Source organism: Vanellus vanellus (genome assembly GCF_965231255.1).
Source record: "Vanellus vanellus genome assembly, chromosome: 1".
Classification (NCBI taxonomy): domain Eukaryota; kingdom Metazoa; phylum Chordata; class Aves; order Charadriiformes; family Charadriidae; genus Vanellus; species Vanellus vanellus.
The window spans coordinates 69,839,374-69,860,989 of record NC_138905.1 but is presented as its reverse complement, the minus strand read 5'-3'; the positions used below and the strand labels follow the sequence as shown (position 1 = coordinate 69,860,989).

Below are 21,616 nucleotides of genomic sequence, written 5' to 3'. Positions count from 1 at the left end.
CTGCTTTGGTCTGGAGGGATTGGTGTGGAGGGTCACTAAATGCTGGTGTTGAAGGATTATATTGCAGCTGTGCTTTTTTTGGGAAGGGCAGAGTTCTCCAAGTTCACATGTGCCTGTCTCCTGTGATCTCTTACTACTCCCGTGGTCTCCCTTCCATCCTCTGTCCTCTTTCTTTTGGGATTGCAAGGAAGGGACACGCCTCTGTCACTGCAGGGAAAGCCAGGGGCTTCCTGCCCATAAATTAACCCCTCTGATAGCTGGAATATACTACAGGGGTGCAACAAGGTCTTGATGTAGGGAATTGGGATCTGATTAGCTCAAGCAAAAAACAAAAGCACCTCAAGTGCTATGGCCCCCTGCTTCCCTCCCTGGGACACCGACATCACAGCCATCACCTTGTCACCAGCACCCCTTATTCTGAGGGGGCTCCACCCCAGCTGGCAAGCCAGAGTCCAGACCTCACCACTCCCCCATTCCAGGGCGAGACCTTTGCCAGACTGCAGGTCTGCGTGATGTGCTGCCAGCCTGATCCGGGGAGCAACTTCTCTCCACCCTACCCACAGTCTTGATGCGTGCAGGCAGCATCATGGGGAGCACGTGAATGCATAGCCCTAAATAAAGGGGGGGACAGGTACCGGATACTCCCCTAGTGCTGAATATCCGATTAACCTACTACTTCTGCAGGATGGGCCAGCAGTTTAACATCCCAATGGGTCATTGCTAAGATGTCACCTCCTGACCTATGCTAGTTCTCCAATTTTCTTTTATTCCCTCCTCAGGTGCAGCAGTAAAATGAAGCCTCCATGTGGGCAAGGCATAAAGCTGGCATACCTTCTCCTGAATTTGGCTTCCCTCTGCCTTCCCACCCCACTCTGGAAGGACCGGGACTCCCTAATGCAGGAGGAGAAAGCCCATCAGACAGGCGGCAATTTGGTGCTGAGTAGACAGGAGCAGCAGCTCAGTACAAAGCTCGTAAACCTCAAGAAGAAGGAGGTTGCAACAGCCATGACTACAGGACAGTTTCCTCCAAGCATGCACTTCTTTCGGGCAAAAGGCCTCATTGATCAGAGCATGGTGTTCAGCATCTTAAAGCGCATGCCGAAAGGTAGGCTTGGCCTAAGGGTTGCTTGTCTTAGTCACCCTCCTCTCGCCTTTTGCTTTCTATGTCAGAGCTGGGACAAAGCATGAGGAGATGTGGCAGACCTTTGGTTGCGGGCAAGCCTACAAGAGCTGTAAATCAAGCTCGCTGGGTTCCAGGAAGAGCCCTGCCTCTGAGCGTGGGGACAGGGCAGCGGGAGAGAGGAAGAGAGGGATGGATTGGATGAATGCACATTTCCAGCAATTGTAGCATTTGCTGTAACTTACAATATGGATCCTTCAGCCTTTCAAGCGTGGAGAAAGGGCAGAGGAAGTGAAGACAGCAAGATATCAGACACTCATATTTCTTCAGCATGTTCCAGCCAGGGCCTTTCCTTTTTCCACACATACTACAGACATGCTACTACCCTTGCCTTAGCCCATTACTTAGCCAGAAGTGCTGCATCCCCTGATAAGTTTTCGGGCAGGTGGTTCTGTAGCGGGCCTGGAGTTTTCCTGCAAAGAGAGGGGGGGGATACTAGAGAAGGAAGGTGCTACCTCCAACACCGCACATTTTTTAATTGTTGAATAGAAGTCAAAGCCTGTGTTGAATGTGACTTGTAGAATACGATATAGAAACTATTGCATTCTCTCACTTAGTCTTTCTTAATCGTGTTCTATTCTGGACATTCATAGGAGATTTCTGCCTATAAGGGCAGGCATTTCTCCTCTTGTCATCAGTTTAGAGATGTTGTTTCTCCTGTTACACAGCAAGCTACGTGCTGATGGGCTGCCATGCCTTATGCCAAAATGAGCTTCTGTACTTTGCAGCACATACATATTTTTTAAGGCCTTTGGAACATTCTAGGTTAGATAATGGCATGAGATTGTCTGATCCATGCACCACATCACCCTGGGCATCCTCTGATGAGGAGCATTTGAAAGATCAGTACTCCAGGTTGTGATGGAAAGGAGTAGAGGATATTTTTAGCCAAGTGGAAATCCAAGCCATCTAGGCTATGTAGCAGGAAACCTGGTATCGCCATGTCTGCGACCTGCTGACAGGTCAGCAGAGAAGCAGGAGGTTGAGATGATCACAAGAGGAAGGCCTTGACTCCCAACTGATAGTTTCTCCCTCTGCATCTCTGTTTCAGTACAGAAACATTTGAACAAGGTGCCACCTCTAACTAAAGATATGAGATGAATACAGCAGACGTCGCCAATATCCCTGTGACTGAATACTGTGTTCACCATTCTAGGTGGTCTCCCTCTAGATGCAGAATGCCATTGCCTTGCCCACATGGCTGCCTAGAAACAAGTTGGTGGCCTGCTTTGGAGGATTTGGCAGTCAGCTTCTCCACGGGAATGTTTTTCACTTGCAAGGCTGTGACACTGGCACATGGATAAGAGCCATCTTCTTCACTTCCCAGCTTCTCCCTCCCAGCTTCTGATGTGGGATGAGGATCTGTCACTTGCAGCATCCTAATCTGTTAGGAACTCTGTCATCCTAATCATTTGTGATATTACCCTTTCATTGCTGGATTGAATAGTAAGGAATTTAAAAGTACACACCCCACACACACACCCCTTCAATGGGGTATCTTTGATACCAAGGAAGAATCAAGACAAAAAATTAACTTTTAAATCCAGGAGATGCTAAAAGGGGTTCTTGGAACCTTTGCAAGAGCTGTAAGCTTTTAGGGTCAAGATCACATCCTTGTAACTGCTTGAGTAGGACCTAGTCTTAGAGGGCTCAGTCTTGATCAGACCTCCTGGGGAATTACTGTTGTTTCAAGCACTATTGTGGTTTCTATTGGTGCTTACATAGGAAAGAAGGTGGCATTGCCAGGGAGAGGAGGGTCAGATCTAGACAGCTGTGGCATGCCCATTCTGTCATGTCAGCTCTGGGGAGAGCAGTAACCACAGTTCCTCAGCATCTTAACAGTCAAACCCACTGTAATGAGAATCTATAGACATTATAGTCTATATTAGATTAGTCCACTATAGATTATAGTCTTGAAGTTTGTCTAACATCACATGCTTACTAGTCTTCAGTTTCATTCCTTTTACTCATTCTCCCTTTATCCCTAAGGGCATCAAAGCTATTTTGACTATGAGGTCTCCCATAGGCTAATAAAATACATATCTATAAGGCTTTAGCTCTTGCAGTACCTTCCCTTAACAAAGGTGAAGTTTAGTTCAAGCACCAATAACATAAGAAGTCTCTGCAAAAGGAGAGATTTTAGCAAAACAAAAGGATGGGCTGAGGAAGATGAACATGCAGAGGATGCTTCCTGTGCCAGGAAAACTGGCAGTTGCCAACATACTGCACAGTAACAGAACATCCCAAAGGCCCTTTGTGCTGGCCAGCAGCAGATGCACAATGTAAGTAAGCATGCTTTTGGTAAGGGATAGAAGTAGATGGTACTTCTGCATCTGAGTGCAATTCCCTGGTGTGTCACGGTCTGGGATTTTGGTGTGCACCAGAGTTTCAAAGAGATGAAAGAAGAGACACAGACTAGATGCGAAAATCGAGGTTGGGATTCAAACAGCTTAGATACAGAGGCTTGCTTCAGGTCTGCCAGTCAGCTAGTATGCCTTGTAAACTGCTGCCTACTGTGAGTTCCTCTTTAAATCAGCGGGGCCTGAGCCAGCTCACAGCAAACTCTGTCTGAAAGACCTTTAATAACTCAGAGCATTTTCCATCCCAGTGGAGAAGTAGAGCTCCCTATTGATTTCCCGCTCCTTCCCTCTGCTCCCAGGGAGCGGTCACGCTCTGCCTGCCCCGCATTTGATGTGGAGGGGGCCACATCCCCCAGCATGGGGGAGGCAGAGCAGCCGCTCCGTCTCTCTGCTGGGAGAGGTCACTCACAGCCATCTAGAAGCATTTCCAGATGCCCCTGGATGGGCAAACTCAAACTATTACCACATTAAAACTCCATTGCTTCTTTTCGGCTGCCTTTTCTCATCAGGATATGCTTTTCTTCTCACCAGGTGCTGTCTTACATCTGCATGACTATGCCATCCTGAGCGTAGACTGGCTGGTGTACAATGCCACCTACCTTCCCGACTGCTACATCTGCTTCACCCGCACAGGAACTGTTCGATTTCACTTTTCCAAGCCTCACCCTCCTCACCCAGTGCCAGCCCAGTGCTCCCAGTGGGTTTTGCTGGAGACTTACCGGAAACAGCTGCACAACGTGACAGAGTTTGATAGCAGGTGAGTGGAGTTGCTTCATGATAGCATTGTGTAGCCAACAGGATCATTCTTCTCCAACTTCCCCATTTGCTTGCTGCCCTGAAGGTGCAGAATTCTGTTTAGGGCTGCAGACATAGGACAAGCAGATAGCAATATAAGAACTTGAAGGTTCCAGCATTAGAACACCAGAGTTAGAGACCATCAAAATGGAAATTTTCTGTGTGCCCTCACACTAGTCTTTTGCAGAGATGTGTTGAAGACAGCAGTTTAGGTAGATTTATGTGACCTGCCCCCACTTCTCCTCAGCACCCAGGCTGTATATGGTCCCCGCATGGGACAGGGCTGAATAGTGAAAGACCTTGCCTCATCCATTGAGGCACCCAGGAACAGGATGAGGGAGCCAGGTAGCTCAGAAACAGGCTCTCCCCAACAACAGAGAGGTCACTTGTAAAGTCATCATCTTGATTCAGAGCAAGAAGTTGGGCAAACTACTTATGTTAGTTACTGCACTAGCAAAAAAGCCCCAAAGCAACCGAAAGAAAACCCAACTCAGCCTCCTCCTCCACTCACCATCCTTGTTTTCTGAAGGCTTTCTTTGAAACCCCACTCGTACCCACCACACTGAAGCATGGGGCATTCACTCCCAACAGGACCCTCAGGCACCAGGAACTGCAACTTGCCCTCTTGCCCTCAGACAAGGGGTTAGGTCTCAGCCTGGCTGAGCTAACAAACCTGAGACACAGGTCCTTTGCCTGGTAGCACTCCCCACCTCAACACCCTCTGCACTAACAAAGCTTCTCCCCTTACAGGCAAAGCCTCCTACAGCTGTCCAGGAGCTCACATGGCCCCCTCAAGGCATCACTCACCCTCTTGCAGGAACTCCACTCCCCACAGGCAGCTCTACCTTAGCTGCTGGCAGTCTTTTATCAGGACCAGGTGTTAGCTGGCTGCTCAGCAGCCACCTACCATTTAACCACCTCCAGCTGGGTGGGAATAGCCTGGCTCCCCCTCGCCGGTGGTGGCAGGAAGAGGGAGCCCTATCTCCCCATCCAGGGGCCATTGATCCCGGGGCAAAGCTCCGCCAAAAAGGCCAGGAGAAAGCATGTAGTTCTGTGTGGCATGCAGGGGGCTGGAGAGACCACACTAAATAATGCATGAAGTCAGACACTGAGTGATGAGGACAAAGGAAAATATTGAGTAGTGATCCATTCAGAGGGCACTGCCGTCCACAGTGCTCCCCGAGGGGCTGGGGTCCCATGGAAAAAAATAGTATGGGGTGTGATGTAATTAAAGACAATATAGCCATGCTGATACACTAGGAGAAGGCTGGATTAAGGTGATGCAGGTGACCCTAATTATGGTGTTTCCTAAGTGAAATTTTATGATTTTTACTGTAGTGGTCTTCAGTGAGGGTGCGTGCTCTTAAATAGAGACTTATTAACACTTAGGAAGCTGGTATCGCCTCCACATGGAAGCTGTCTGGGCTCTGTGCTCTACAGATCTGGGAAGGAGGTCAGGTTGGGAAGCTAAGGAGCTGCCAGACTGTTGGCATGGTATTGCTTTCCCTCCCCAGCAACAGCAAGAGGCAGAGGGAGCTGATTCTCCGGGGCACCCACCGCCCCTCTCCTGCAGAGGTCTGAGCACTTCCAGAAGTGAAGGAAAAGGTAGTACCAGACCCAGGGCTCTTGACCCTGAGGCTCAACTGCCCTGACGTGTGGTGGAAGAAATAAGACCCAGTGAGAAGTCACTTATCTATGTCTTCCAAAGAGAAAACTGGTTCCCCATTAGCTCCCTTCCATTTCTACTGGGAGTGATGATGAGGGAAAGATCGTGGCACCAGGTCTCTTCAACCCCACCCAGGAGACCCATAAATAATGTGCAAGAGATTGGATTTTGAAACAGTTTCACTTCCTTAAAGCTGAAGCAATTGCACGGGGTATTTCAGACCAATCCCAGGAGCAACCCTTCGTTGTGTTTGTTTTCAGTTGTATTTCCATAGTGTGATGACCCTTTCTGGCTGAGGCTAGAGGCCACAGCACCCTATACACCTAGGAGGGTGGAGCTGTGCATTATTTGGTTCCCTATGGTCCTGTCTGGGAACATAACTTCTTTTCAGAAGCAGTGTTACCACATTCGTCTTCTTTTGTATTAGTTGTCCGACACTTCTAATAGCCACAAGTCAGAGCAGGACTTCAGAGTGGCAGGCACTGCACAGGGACATAAGACAGACCCTGCTACAAGAGTTTCCCCAAGGCCAGAGGGGAAACAGAGGCAGAGACCAAGGAAGTGATTTTCCTCAGCAAATGCGTGCCAGATCCAAGTACAAACTTGGATCTTTCACATTCTGGGTGCTCTCCTCATTTGGGTGCGTTGTCCTTCATTTCTTGCCCTTCTGTGCTCATCACCGTAAAATCGCAGAGGAGTCCTTGCACATAATGTGCGAACACATGCACAACAGCCACATTGAGGCGCTTCCCCTCCTATTTTCATCTAATCCCCGGGTACTAGTCTAGGGGTTAGGAATGTTTTTTGGCTGCCTGGAAATAGGTCTCTAGCCAGGAATAGGCCCCAATCTGTTCTGCTTCTCAGTTTCTGGAAACTCTCCCAGTCTCTTGAACATGTGCATCCCAGGCTACCTCTTGCCTGCGCTCCTCTTTGCCCTTGAGCACTGACAAGCTGAGAGAAAGCAGATGTCAGAGGAAGGAACGGATGGATAGTTGGGTGGTTTCAAGGAAGTATCAAGGGAATATGGCAGCAGGGAAGGGCTCTCATGCAAGACAGGGTGGATCAGCAAATGTGAAGGGAACAATGGAAATATTTCCGAGAGGCTGTACTTCTTTCACCTTACTGCATTTCTGACCAGGAAGGGGTGAGGGAGAGAGGTATCTGCATTACATTTTTGCTGTTTGCATTTTTAGGTATATATGCATACATATATGTGTGTGTGTGTGTGTGTGTTTTGGAAGGAAGTCTTTTTGTTTGTTTCCCTCAAAAGAAGGTTTAATCATTCCTATTCAAAACACACGTCTTATGGGCCAAGACCCTGGAGTATTCTGTTACTGGTAAGCTTCCAAAAGGATGCTATTACGAGCATCAGGAGACCACAGGCCAGGAGACAGAGGGAGGAAGGGAATTTTGCTTTGAGACTTAAAAGAAAAAATAATCCTCACTTATTTACTTCACAATCAATTACGATATAGGAGAATGCCATTTTTTTTTCCTCAAGATGCAACATAACAGCCACTGTTTTGTAAAGCAAGAGCATGCCTCTAGATATTTAGGGAAACAGCGTTGACATTCCAGATATTTGTAAAATACCACCGCACCACCCCACGCCCCCCCGGCCAGCAGCCCGAGGATTAAGGCCGTGCCCAGCAGCACAGCTCCGGCAGCCCAGCGGAGCTCTCTATCACCAGGATGAAGTCATCTGTGAGGGAGCTGACACCATGGCCGAAGCTGCGGGGACAACTCCCCTGGGCACTAATGGCTGCCCAGACCTCCATCACCTTCTCCTCTGTGTCCTCCGACTGCCTTCTCTCACAGAAAAATAGGGCAATGTGTGCATTACAAGGGGAGGCGGGGGGGGGGAAGAATAAAAATCCACTACAGAAACAAAGCACTCCACTCCCTCTACAAGTCTCCCCTTGGGGAGAAGAAGAGGGGATGAGAGAGAGAGAGAGAAAGCGAATGAACCACATGTGACAGATGTTAGTCACACTATTTAATGCACCACTGGAAGACATTCAGATACTATGGTGAGGAGAGGGGTATAATTACCCATTGAGGACAGAAAAAGAAGCAGGAAGAAGATTCCCTTTAAAAATAAGGCAACAAACCTGCTTCTGCCTTATATAGTGCAAGAAAGCAAAACAGTTAGGGGGGGAAAAAACAGGAAAAAGAGAAAACAAAACCACAGCTGAAAATAAATAATCCTTAGCTGGTCGTTTTAGTTGTGCCCCTTTGGGCATATGCATTGCAATAGCATTGTTCAGTGCATATATGACATGACACGAAAGGCTATTTGTAGTCTGCACCTGATCACTGGCGAGGGCCCATTCCAGAAAAGGAGAAAAAAATGCATTTATGAAGCTTTGCTTCATCTGCATGAGCTACTGATGGCAAAAGACCCCGAACCCTTAGGAGATTATCCAGTTATCAAGGATGGATCACTATTATGCAATAAATCTTCAACAGTTATAGGGATCGATAATCAGTCTCAAAGGGAAGGGGATTATAAAAAAAGCACAATTTGATTTATGTGCTTTTAGGAGCAGGGCGGTGTGGGGATTTATTGCTGTTTCTAGCCCAAGATCACAGGCTAAGTAAACAACCACAAGTTTGTACAGCTAGATTTAAAGGCAGGGAGGGGACCCCTGTGCGCGCTCGCTGCCGGAGGAGCCGAGTTCTCACAGGACAAGGGGAGAAAGCGGTGGGAGCCCGATTAACCACCCATCCTTATCTGAGACGGAGCTGCGTGGGGCGGCGAGAACGGGCTTGCACGGCCTTTTGATCCATGGGGAGGTTTTTTCCCCTCGGTGCTCGCAGGGCTGGTGGGAACTCGGCTCTCGGCTCCGTGCAGGTGCTCTCCGCTGGCATGCAGGGCTGGTGGGGAGCTGCCCTTCGGCCAGGGCTGAGGCCAGGCGGGGAGCGGACAAGTCTGCTTTCCCCAGCTCTTCCCACACAAAACCTCCTCTTCCCTCCCTGCCAAGCTGCAGCACACCCTCTCCGCTCCGGCAGCTGGATCAGTGCCTTCACGATGCCCCTGGCTCCCACATTCCTGGTTTCTAGGGTGATGCTATGGTGTCTCCTGCTGCTGCTGTGCTCCCCGCTGCCTGCCCAAAATGCCGCCCTGCCCCAGCCATGGTCCAGCTGGGTCAGTTCGGTTGCATGGATTACTGAAGAGTAGCTGGGGTTGCCCAGTGTCCTGTGATAATGGCACCAAAGCCCCTATTGTAATGCGCGGGAGGGCAGAGCTGAAGTTGCTGTGGAAACCTTAACTCTGAATTTTCCTGACTGTTGAGCATTTCAAATCTCATCCTTAACGTGGTACAAGGATCTCTTTTATGTACAGTTTTGCTTTCTAAAATTGTTCCCAGCAAAGAAATTAAAAGAGTGAAGAAGAAATGAAACTGCAGCCACTTAGAGAGCAAAACAGCAGGCAGATGCTGGGGGAACAGCTTTGTTTTATCCGCAGGATGGAGGGACTCAAAAGGGATGTCCCAGCCTGGGATGTCTTTCTTTATAAGTTTGGACCAGATCACATTTTATGTCTGTAAGAGGGAGCCTCCTGGAAGAAGATAATCAAACCCACGTCTCCCATATAACAGAGCAGAGTACTGCACGAGGATGGGGGCCAAGACATCAAACACAAAACATTATTAAAGATCAGTAGCTGTTATGGAGGGGAAACAAAAAACTCAGCTGAAAGATGGAGCATGGTGGAAGGTATTTCTATTTGAACCTGCTTAGCCCCTGACACTAGATAAACATCAGGCCTGGCTGGACTGGTAAGCCCACCTGCCTGCAAGCAACCGGCTCCATAGCTTGCTGCGATGGCTTCAGTTTGGCCACCCAGGAATGAAGTTAATGACCCCCCTGTATTGCCATTTAGACTTTGCCCACTGGCCTGAGAAATTTGCTATGAACTCTTCTTCCGGTGGCCACCGGCGGAGGGAGGAGAGCTATTGCCAGAGGCAAGGCTTCATGCGGGATGAAGGCTATCAGCTTGTCAGATGACAGCGTTGCGGCACAGACGTTCACCCTGTCCTAAATGCAAGCTGTCATCTGCAACTAGATAATCTTGCAATTACTGGGTCCCTTAAACTCTGCTTGATAAAACTACCCGCGCCTCTCTGGATTTATGAAAGAGGCTTATTCACCAGCTGAGTCTGTGGAGAAATTAAAAACATTTCTGTCCCACTAAGGAAAAGCCAGGACCTGCAATTCTTATCAGTTGTTTCCCATCAGACAAATCTGAAGAAGTTATCAGCAAGGCAGGCAGGATATCAGGTTTGTTGCACTGGGGGGGGGGATTTCTGATTCACAATCATTTTCCCCTTGCTTGTATTAGATGACATATTTGGCAATACAAAGGTACCAGAGCGTTACAAAGGTTACAGGCTTAGTAAGAAGGTCGATGGTGGCCCAGTACATGGCATGTCCTGGAGACTCAGTCTGCCTTTAGGTGGTGAACAGAGCACCAGGTGTCATATAACTTTTTTCATGCATTGAAGATGTTTGGGAGAATATATTGTCTGCAGGAGTAGCGTAGTAGCCTACTTTTGCATTAAGGATGGGTGGCAGCATACAATTCTTATGATATAAAAACATCATACTTGCTTTGCTTTTGTAACTCCTCAAGATACTGCCCTCAAAAAAGGAAGGGGCAGGTTTTGAACACCTAGTCTTACTCTGCTTGTGGCTCAGCACATAGCATATGACTTTTTAACTGTCAGCTATTACTTGTACCAGCCATTAGGGGAGTAAATATAGGTGGCAGAAAAATGACCTGAATGCTTCCTAGTTGTACCAGTCATTGTTACACCTGTTGTACTGCAGGCAAACAGGATCCGAGCTAGATTCTGGAACCCTATTGTGGCAGAAATGGCTTTGCACCTTTTCTTGGTCCTGCCCAAAGAACACCTACCTCCTTCATCACAGCCACTGCCCTACTGCATCCCAGAGCATTCCGGTCGGAGGCTGTCATGTCTGCAAAGCTTGGTCTCTGACAGTAAAACTCACACTTATCTTGGAGGAAACCTATTTCTTCCTGTACTGAACACCCAGCTGCCAGCCGACGGCTTTTCGCGTGCTGAAAGCCAGTTGTCTTGTTTGTTCTTCTCATTCTTCCTCTTCTCTTTACCCTTTTCTTCAGCTTGCTGAGAAACTTGACGCTGGTGACGGATGCCCCTGAGCTGGCCTACCCTTCTCAGGCTTTCATATGGAAAAGATTTGAAGAAGTCTTTCTCATTGCCTCTGGACTTATCTGCTATGCACCTGTGTTCAAGGCCTATTTCTACCAGGGGCTGCTGGAGCTCTATGAAGATAACGTACAGTATGTTGAGATAAGAGCTATCCTGCCTACGGTACGTATTTTTTGGCTTCTCTAGTATTCTTTTAAATCCTTATTTCTCCAAAACTTTTCTCAAGCCCTATCTTGAATTTAGTTTTTGGATGTTTGCATACCTCCCCTTCTAAGGATGCTGGAAAACCCTGATGATATTCAAAGATCTTTGTTGGAGATTTGCATAGGCGAGGGCTTGAAAGTAAGAGATACTTTGTTCTTCATGGTTAAGGAAGATACCTACTGTGGCAAGAGCACAAGACTGCATTGTACAGTCTGACTGGGAGCTGCATCAAAACCTTGCTGGTTGGGAAGATGCATCTTGGCTGGTCTGCACCAGAATCGCCTCTTCTGTGGCAGCTCTTCTGGAACAATTTCTCATCTTGAATAGAAACATTCTGGAAGAGTTGTGTTATTTTAAATCTGTAACTTATTTCAGAATGACTTATCTGAACAGGCTAGTAAACCAATTGGCAAAGTACAGTCTTCCACGGTTTGCAGACAACCTAAAATTTTGGCTACGTGAAGTATGAAGTGCTCTTTTCATTGCCATTAACACTAAAATCTGTTGGTAAGAGTTCAGGGCTTTTTCTCTGCACGTTGCCTGGAGCTGGTGAGATTGTCCTACAGTTCCACACTGCCCCAATGCCTTCCCAAGCACCAGCAGACCCCACCACCATTCTTCGGCTCTAATGGTTCCCACTTTCCTGGTGGCAATTTCAACACTGCAGACACGCCTTTTCCATACCGTTCTCCAGACCAGCTCCAAGCAGGGCAGCATGGAGGTGGGCACTCTGTCGGCAAGGCGGCTTCCTTGCCAAAACAAATGAATTGAGGCTGCTGCTCCTCACTCTCACTACACCATCTACCTCCATGTTCCTAAGTCCATTGCAATGGGAATGAAGCTGCTGTGCGAGGTCCATCCAGCAGCACCTGAACGACCAGGCAGTGGTGACAAGCCATGCATGGGAACGCAGGTACCAGCTTGCTGCTAGCACTGCAGTGTCAGGTGGATGGAGCAGCCACACTGACGTCCTGCCAGTGGCCCAACTCCCAAACGTGTCTGCCAGCAGCTTCCTTAAAGCATTGCCCTTACATGCAATGGCTGGTGGGCTCCAGCCAGCTGCAGACGAATGTCTGTACCCCCAGCAACCACTGCTGCTGCCGGGCAGGTCTGCACAGCCACCCCGTGAGCAGGCAGGCAGGTGCTGTGACAAATTTGGAGGCTGATCTGGCTTTGCGCCTGCCTCCACCCCAACAGCTGGGGAGCAGGGCTGCCGAACCCTGCCCTGTGGTGGCTCAGGCTGGCCCCATAGCAAAATGGGGCTCAGTGTCAGGACTGCAGGCTGGCACTCTAGCGTGCCTGAGATGAGAAGGGTGTATTGAAAAGGAGGAAAAAAAAAAAGGAGGGGGAAAAGACCACAAAGCTTATGTGTATCTAACTTTGCTGGGGGCTGGTCATGAGCCAGTTGCTCTGAACTCAGTCACCATCTGTCTTTGGGTTACCTGGAAAGAGAAAACAACAGCAGTGTCAAAATTCCTGTACTGTGAGACAGCGCGAGTGCTGGCATCCCCTCAGGTCACACAGGTTTCCGGGCCAAGAGTATCTGCCATGATACGAGCGCGTGGGCCTGACTGGAAAATACCCTGCATTTACCGGCAGCCCTTAGACATGGTTGTAATGTCTTTTGAAGAGAGGCTTGGCAGGGAAAATTCGCTTCCCATCCAGCCCCTAATGCTGGCTCCAGGCGTGGGAGCCTCCAGAGCCCCCCCGGGCTTGCTCGCAGCCGGCAGCGTGGCACGCTGCGAGGTACGGGGCAGACAGGCTGTCCGCGGCCCGGGTAGCGCTGCAAGGGCTGCGAGGAGCCGGGGCGTGCTGGGCTGCCGGCCCCCGACGGGCAGCTGAGTGCCAGCTAGGCTGGAACGGGAAAGGCTTTGCCTCGAAAGTCGAGGTGAGCAGGGTGCGACGGGAATAGCGAGATGCTTGTGTGGCTGGAGATCCTCTGCAAGGCTCGGGCAACAGCGCTAACACTCTGCGAAAGCTCGCCTTGCGGCGAAGCCCGCCAGAAAAGGCCCCTGAAGTAAAGTAAATGAAAGTCGGGATTTAGTGCGAAACTGCAAACATTGTGGAAAAGCCCCCAAGCCCAGCTGTGTTTGCAAATTCAGCTGTGTAAAGTCTCACGTTCCCATGGGCTGCAGCAGGGGAAAATTCCCTCTGAGCGTCTGTGGCCACCCCGCAGCTGCTGGTGCCGGCAAAAGGGGATGCCACAGAATTGGCGGAGCACGGGGGCTTAGCGAGGGGTAGCACTGCAAGGGGCAGCACCGGAGGGGAAGTAAGAAGGTGGAGTGGACGAGTTGAAGGGTGGAGGAGAAGGGTGAAAGAGAAAAGAAAGGCGAGAAGGACATGAAGGGAAAAGATGGAGTGAGTTCTGCCACCATTCGTGAATGATGCCAGGCAGGGTCTTTGTGGGTTAGTATCAATGGGGCATGCAGGGTCTACACCCCTGCTGAAATGATGGCACAAGCCCCACGTAGAGCCCTGGTAGTGAAGAACTCACAAAGTAAGTTGATGAGACTGGGCGTGCCAAAAGGATTATTTTTCCCAGTTTGCAGCCAGAGAACTGGGAAAGCATGGCAAGACTAAACAACTGACTCAAGGTCACAGAGCAAACCTCTGGCAGAGGGAAGCAGAAGCCCAGCCCAGCTGGTAGCTTATGGAGCTCAGCCCTCGCGTGCTTTGGGGCTGCCTTGGCTGACAGACTGCCACTGCAAGGCACAGAGTGTGTGTGAGCTGCCAGACGGGACAAAACGCTCCAGCATTTGATACAGACATGAGTAAGAGGTCATGGTCTCCTCTGGGTACTCAAGGGCACTTTGCTTGCCATGTCTGAACATGGACAACTTGTTTCTTGTATCACATAGAAGGGAGGAAAACCATTCCTTGGTTCTTGCCAGCTGGTAAAGGCTTCAAGAAGAAAATGTTCCGCACAGATTTAACCGCTTTTTTCCACCCTGTTGCCAGGACCGCAGCACATTGCTTCTCCCAAGGTTTTCTTCAGTTCATTTCTCCCACCCTCCAATAAAACACCTCATCCAACTTCTGCTTGCCATCTGCTTTTCGTCCCGCAGGTGTATGAGCTGGATGGCACCCGGCACAACAAATCATGGTCTGTGGCAACCTATCGGGAAGTGACCAGACAGTTTGTGAAGGAACACCCTGACTTTCTTGGAGCCAAGATTATATTTACAGCACACAGGTAGAGGCTGAGAGGGGCTAAGAGCGGCTGTGCATGGCTGGCTGTGCTACGGCAGAGGCAGAGGTGGGGAGAGAGGGGTCCAGGCCAGGAGAAGAGATGCTGAGGGCTGGGCCGAAGTGCCACAGTTGGTTAGCAATGCCCGCATGTGTCGTCAGGCCTGGGGTGTTGACTCCCGAAGCATTCCCTGGCACATGTAAAAGGCTGAGGATGAGAAATCATCTATATAAGTCTGTGTACGTGCGAAGCAACCAGGGTTAGCTCATGGCGTGTGCTGGAGAGACAAGCGTCTGTGAGCCCTGGGTGCGGGAATGAGCAAGGGGAGGGCTGCTTGCGTGCGTGCGTGTCCAAGCCCTGCGTGCTCTCTTGCCGAGCCTGGACATACTCCTCCTCTCTGCAGAAGCTGAAGCAGTGACAGCAGTGCCCGAGTATGGGCACTTGGTATTGCAAAGGTCCTCGTGGGACCCTGCAAACGCTGTTCTCTCAGCAGCCTTTGTACGGTATGTTCGTGCTGCTGTTCACAGTCAGGCACAAGGCTGTTCTCCAAGTCAGCCAGATACCACGAAGTCATGTGAGGTGATCCTGAGTAAATATAACAGACCTCTCAGCAGCACTTACTCCGGCTCGGCACGATGCTGTTTCCAGTTCAGAGCCGGCTTGCCTCTGGCCAGCTTGGGTATGGATGGAGTCGGTCTGCAAAATGCACTGTGATGTTTAAGGGCTGGAACAAATCTAAATTTAAAACTTCCTTGAAATGCAGCTACTGTCCCACCTCCCAGCAAAACAGTTGAGAGGAAAAAAAAAAAATTACACATTTTGTCTCCTTACTGTTGTGTTCCCTGCTTGGTTGATGGGAAAGCCGGTGAGTCTTAGACAAGTGTGCCTCAACTCAAGTGACAGCAGGGTCTAGCCAGGCATTTCCTGGTCATTCAGGGGTTTACTTTCATAATATCAATTTTCTACTGCTGTTACTCTGGAGACCTGAAGCTGGTTGTCAGATTCAGGAGCAACTTACATTTTGGAAATTCCCTTGGGGGCCCCATTGCACAACTCAAACCCGAAGGCGGCAGGCCTGGTGGGAGTGAGCCTCTCCACTGCTTTCTCTCTCTTGCTCTTTAGGATGCTGAACGTTTCCCAGATTAAAGAAGCCATCGTCACTGCCATGGCACTCAGAGCCCGCTTCCCAGACACCCTGGCAGGCTTCGACCTGGTAACTGTATTTCTTCTGTGATTTCGAGTTAACCCCTAGAGGTGCAATAGAACTACATGTATAATATGACATATGTTTTATACCAGAGCCAGATCCTCTGCTGCTGTACTGAAATCAGTGTAAATGAATTGCAAATCCTACAGCTAAGGATTTTGCTGAGGGTAATTGACAAAATCCCCCGAAAGAATCAGCTCCCTACCCCACAGCATTGCAATTTCAGTACAGTTGGTGCCTCAGTGATATATAGCTGTAAGTCCCACCATCTTCCAGAGCATGTTCAAAAATACCTTTCCTCTTCCCCCCAGGTTGGTGATGAGGATGAAGGTCACTCTTTATGGGACCTGAAAGATGCCCTGACCATCCCGTATTCCCTAGGGGTCAACTTGCCGTACTTTTTCCATGCTGGAGAGACTGGTAAGCATGAGGGCTCAAGACCTGTTATTGCTTGCAGAGGCAAAAGGTGAAGTCTTGCAACGCACAGAAAAGTAAGACTGTCTGTATCAAGATGATGGGACGTGTGTGTGTGTGTATGCATGCATGTGTGTCATCGGTTTTCCCTATGCTTCTCCCATTATCAGCTTGTTGCTGTAGCATCCCTACATGGCACCTTCCCTATCTGCTCTCTGCTCTTGACTGTAAGCGTCATGTTGCTCAGCGTCTTTGCCCTGTGTGTAACAGCGAGTCATGCTGCAAGAGTTATTGCTGGTAGCCATTTCCTCCTCAGAGCAGCACTCACCTCCCATCCACAGCAGTAGCAGAATTCCTCAACCATTGTTTTACATTTTAAGGTGAAGGAATGTCTGAGCCAGCTTCAAGTCTTAACCGAATACACTCATCAAAGTAACTGATCATTGCCCATTGTTCCTGGGGATATGTATTATTATTGGCAATATATTCTTCAGTCCATATGGGTGGGATTTATCCTAACCATGCATGACAGTTGATTCTAACTTGTGTGTTATGCTTATTGCATGTTGACATCTACAGAGAAGACGTCTGCATCTGAACTAGTTATCCTAGGCTCACTTTATAGCCGTAGACAGTAACAGGCACTTCTAAGGAGTGATACATCTCATCCTAATGCACAGTCTGTTCCCCAGAAATTATTACTCCTCTCCCTTGACTATGAACAGAGACCAGCGTAATTAGCTTAGCTGTAAGAGCAATACCATGGACATCGAAAGCCAGATGAGATGAATGGGTATCTCTACGCTAGGCGATGTCCTGGGTGGATTTGGATCCCTGTTTCACTGAAAATGCAAATTGGGAACTCAGAGCATGAGCAACCCTCTCACCTTGCAGCTGAGACATTTATTATCAAAACCATCTAGCAGTTTGACAAGATATATTTCCTCACAGCACTGCATTGATTCTTACCTGTCTCTGCTCAGACTGGCAGGGCACCTCTGTAGACAATAATGTGCTGGATGCATTGCTACTGAATACCAGCCGGATTGGCCACGGACTTGCCCTCATTAAACACCCAGTAGCCAAAAGTTTGTCTCTGAAGAGGGATATTCCTGTAGAAGTCTGTCCCATCTCCAACCAGGTATGTTGATTAAAGCTTAGGTCTTGGGGCTGGGACACTGGAATGGGATTTACCATGGCAGCTGGGAGCAGTGGGGAGCTGGGGTCAGCTAGATGTTTTGTTGTACACAGGCTGGCTCAGTTTCCTTTGCACCACATCATTACACTGCAGTTTGTTACGTAGACACACGCTGTGTATATATAAGGCTTACAGTGCCAGTCAGCTCAAAAACATTTAAATTCCTACCCAGAGGAACCTGGGAAGGCAGTCGTCCCTAGAGGAGATGAGGCCCAGAGCCAGGGAGGTGCCTAAAGAGATATAACAGAAAATACTTCAAAGCCAGGAGGGCCAGAGGCTGAGAAGCTGGGATAACAACTGTGAGTCCTTTTGGTTTTGTAGAATTCATAACCAGGGGGAACTCTTTTGCAACACATTAGCATGGTGTGCATTGTCCCCTAGATGCAGCAGAAAGGATGCTCTGGGGTAGAGATGTACCGCTGTGAGCCTTGAAGGAGAGAACCCTCATACCAGTTCCAGATGCCCTTAGCTAAGTGTCATGGCAAATACGTAACCAAAAGACTGTTCCTGAAATGGTCACAGTCAAATTGTTATAAATAAGCAGAAGTTTTTCACCCCACTAGCCTTGATTTAGGTAATTAATTTAAGAAACCAATCTCTTTGTATAGTCAGTGGAGACAAGTAGGCTCCTTCTGCAGCAGTTCAGAGAACACCTAACATGCTCTGAACAGCCCTCAGGAGGCTTTTCCTCCCTGATGACTACCTGATGACACAGGCGGCTCTAGCAGGTATGTGGTGTGATGGGTGCCATACTGCAAACATGGCTACAGCAATAACCCAACATCATGTTGTCTCCCACCCTTCCTCACTGAGGTCCTGCTGTTGGTAGCTGACTTGCGGAGCCACCCCGCAGCTGACCTCATGGCTGAAGGGCACCCCATTGTGATCAGCCCCGATGATCCCCCTATCTTTGGGGCAAAGGGTGTCTCCTATGACTTCTACGAGGTGTTCATGGGCATCGGAGGGATGAATGCTGACCTGAGGACCTTAAAACAACTTGCACTCAACTCCATAAAGTAAGTTCCTCACCTGTCTTGTCTAGCCATAGTGATGCTAAGGGGACCATCATCTTGCTCCCTGGAAACCCTCTGTATTTGGGTTTTGGCCCCAGAGTCTCCTTTGCCACATGAACTGGGCTTCTGTTAATCCAAAATCTCCTCTGTGTGTCTCCCCTGAGGGCGGGACACAGCAACCCCGGAGGCTTCTCTTCCCATGACCTAGAGTGCCTTCTTCTAGCTCAGCGTCTTAGTTTATTCCTCTTTTTCTATCCTTTGCGAACTTGCCTCCAGCACCTCATTCTGGGTATGGGAGAAGTGTTATGTCTTTGTATCACTTGTCTATTTCTGCTGAAGTCTGACTTGCTGTGGTGTTTGCCATGGCCCACCAGGGAAACACAGGAAAACAATCTACCAGCATGTAGTTTGGGTGTGTTTAACCACTTTTTCTGTTTATCTGGACAGCTCTGAACGTCCCAACATAGTTTGGATATGGTGCCCAAGGTCTTTCTGTACATTCCTAGACTCTTGTCTGTTTGCCAAATCCCATGCCAATCCTCATGCTAATCCCAAGTTCCCGCATGGCCAGGGAAATAACAGATAGTTTTATTTCCCACCGATTTGGACCAAGCCCAGGGGACAACTGAAAGCGACAGAAGCACTGTCTCTTCTGTGCTAGTCACTGCGTGCAACCCAGCGAGTCTCCAGCTTATGTGGACTGAGCTGTTTGTCCTCATGGTGCAGGACTCAGTAGCTGTTGATACGGCTATCATACTTCTCGTCCCAGTGTAAGCCCAGCCTGTAGGAGCTCAAAGCTCTTTACACTGTTACTCTGTGCGGTGTAGGCTTGTCCTGCAAGGGTTAATCTGTTGCTGCTTCCTGCCTTTTCATTTTGGCCACTGAGCTTGAAATAGCTGCCCCCTTGTCTCCTGTCTGATACTGACTTTTCTCCTCCTCACAGATACAGTGCCATGCTACCGGATGAGAAATCCAAGGCCAAAGAGGTCTGGCAGAAAAAATGGGACCAATTTGTGGCTGACCTCTCTGATAGCTTTTTGAGGGAGCTTTAGAGGGGAGAAGACCCATCTCAGAAGGCATTTGGCAAGCCAGAGCAAGCCAGGCTTATTGCTAGGAGGGAGACTGCTTCTTCCATGTGACCTGAGCAGATGAACGAACTTCAAATTCTCACCTGGCAATGGGCGATTCTGGTAAGCTAAGCTTGATGGGTTTAACGCTAAGAATGAGCTGTGCTGTCCTGTGAAAGTCATAGACTGGAGGTAAAATAGAGCCTTTATTGCAGCCACAAAAGAACATCCCCTCAAAATAGTCAAAACAATTAAAAACTGCCAATGACCAAATCCTGACATCCTTATTCAGGAAAAACATGCTTTCTAATTAGAGTTAGCAGGAGATTGCCAACATGAGGATCTCTGAATTTCGCCTTATCGTTACAAAATGCAGACCTTGTCCGGAAACAGCTAAGACAAACATCCAACCATTTGGGCCACTGACCTTCAGGAGAGCAAGGACTGAAAATGACTCTTGTTATGTTTAACCCTGGGCCTGCTGCCAAAATAGCGCCGCTAGGTCGAAGAACCAGTCATAGGTCTGATGTCTGCTATTTCAGGACCTACCATGGCTGGAAATGAGCTGATGGAACTTGCTCCCAGAACATTTAAGCCTGGTTGCACAGTGATCATAAAGCCAAAAAGAGGTGCCTCACTCGCCGACAGGTTTTTTTCCTGCAAAATCTTTTCCTGTCCTCTGGTCACAGGGAAGCTAAAACACTTTTCATCTGAGAAAAAAACACCCCGATCTAGCTTAATTAAAACTCTCCCCCTGCACTGGGCCATGTTAATACAAGTCTCCTCATTTATAGGAAGCGCCTTTTGATTTTGGGGGGTTCCACTACCAGCCTAACTCAGGGTGCAAATGCAGCCTTACTCAGCCTGTCAGACAGATTTTCTCCTTGGTGGAGAACTACTGTCACACTGTGAATGTCCGATATGTTCACTTGGACCTTTCTAGTAGGACTTTCCAGTTCTTTGGCAAAAAGGTATTGCAGCAACTACACAATAAATAGTGTCTGAACAAGCAGATTCCCTTGCTTAACAACATCAAAAACATCAGAACTAGTTGCAGGGAGATTAAAAAAAAAAGAAGTCTCAATCAGGATGCTAAAGAAATTCAGCAAAATCCTTTGGCACACATACCCAAAGCACACAGGATCAACCAGCACCTCTCCCTGACTTCAGTACAACTATGCTGGTTTGCATCAGGAAAGGGAGAATTTACAAAAGTTCCTGCTGAAAGACGTCTCCTTCCTCAGAGCCTCAGACTTGCGAGGGCTGCTGTTTCCTGATCTGACCAGCTCGGGCAAATTGGCTCTTTTTATGTTTTCTGCTAATTGTCCCAAGCTGCCTGGCCATAGTGTTTATTTCCACTGACCTTGGTTAAAACACCTTAGCAGGAGGCAAATATACTTACTACAGAAGTGGATCAAGCTGCTCAGCCCATGTTAAATTGCGCATGTTTCACAGGCTCAAGTTCAGCTCTAGTTATCCCAGGGGAAAACAAACAAACAAACAAACCTATGTTACAAACCCCACAACAACAACAAAAAAAAACCCAAATAAACCTACAACAAACCAAAGGTGTCTACATTGCAAAAGCCAGCAACACAAACCACAAAAAAGCGAGAACCCAGACGCACGCCTCGTTAACTGAGTGGGTATGTGCCTCACACCCTGGCCCTTTTCAGCCAGAGCTGCCTCTGCTCCAGCTCTCTCTGCCCACATGCCCCAGACCTTCCTCTGAAGCACCAGCAGCTGCTGGCTTTTACTGGGCCTTGATGCAGACTTGGTGGATGAGCTTTCTACTGGAGGAGGAGCCAGAGTAGAGCCACCTTTCCTCCTCCTCCATGGATGTTGCATACAGAGTTCAGTCTAAAGTCCCCAAGATAGGCTTTGATCACGGTCAGATTATAAATGCTGATTTGCAAAATGCCTTATTTGTAACGCTGCTGAGGAAAACCGCTGCAAACGGGTGGAATGGCTGCAAACCAGTGACGCAAAGACATGTCCTTCTGAGACCCCTGATCTTTCAGCTTTGCTATATGTGGATGGAGGAAGCTCTTTTATTTGCCATAAGTTAAGTGAGCCTCTTTGCTGCCAAGGTGAAGCTAATCATTACAGAGCTAATGTAGGAGGAGC

The 21,616-nt window shown here is 48.7% G+C and overlaps 1 protein-coding gene across 1 annotated transcript; it reads left to right on the top strand.

The window, feature by feature from the left end:
- The first annotated feature begins 785 nt into the window (after positions 1 to 785).
- On the top strand, positions 786 to 20,353 carry ADA2 (adenosine deaminase 2). Its single transcript, XM_082492235.1, has 9 exons — positions 786 to 1,105; positions 4,072 to 4,297; positions 11,151 to 11,361; positions 14,469 to 14,596; positions 15,713 to 15,803; positions 16,109 to 16,217; positions 17,195 to 17,352; positions 18,223 to 18,425; positions 19,366 to 20,353. Exons 1-9 carry the CDS (start codon positions 793 to 795, stop codon positions 19,472 to 19,474), a joined length of 1,548 nt encoding a protein of 515 aa, XP_082348361.1. The 5' UTR covers positions 786 to 792; the 3' UTR covers positions 19,475 to 20,353.
- Positions 20,354 to 21,616: the final 1,263 nt, after the last annotated feature.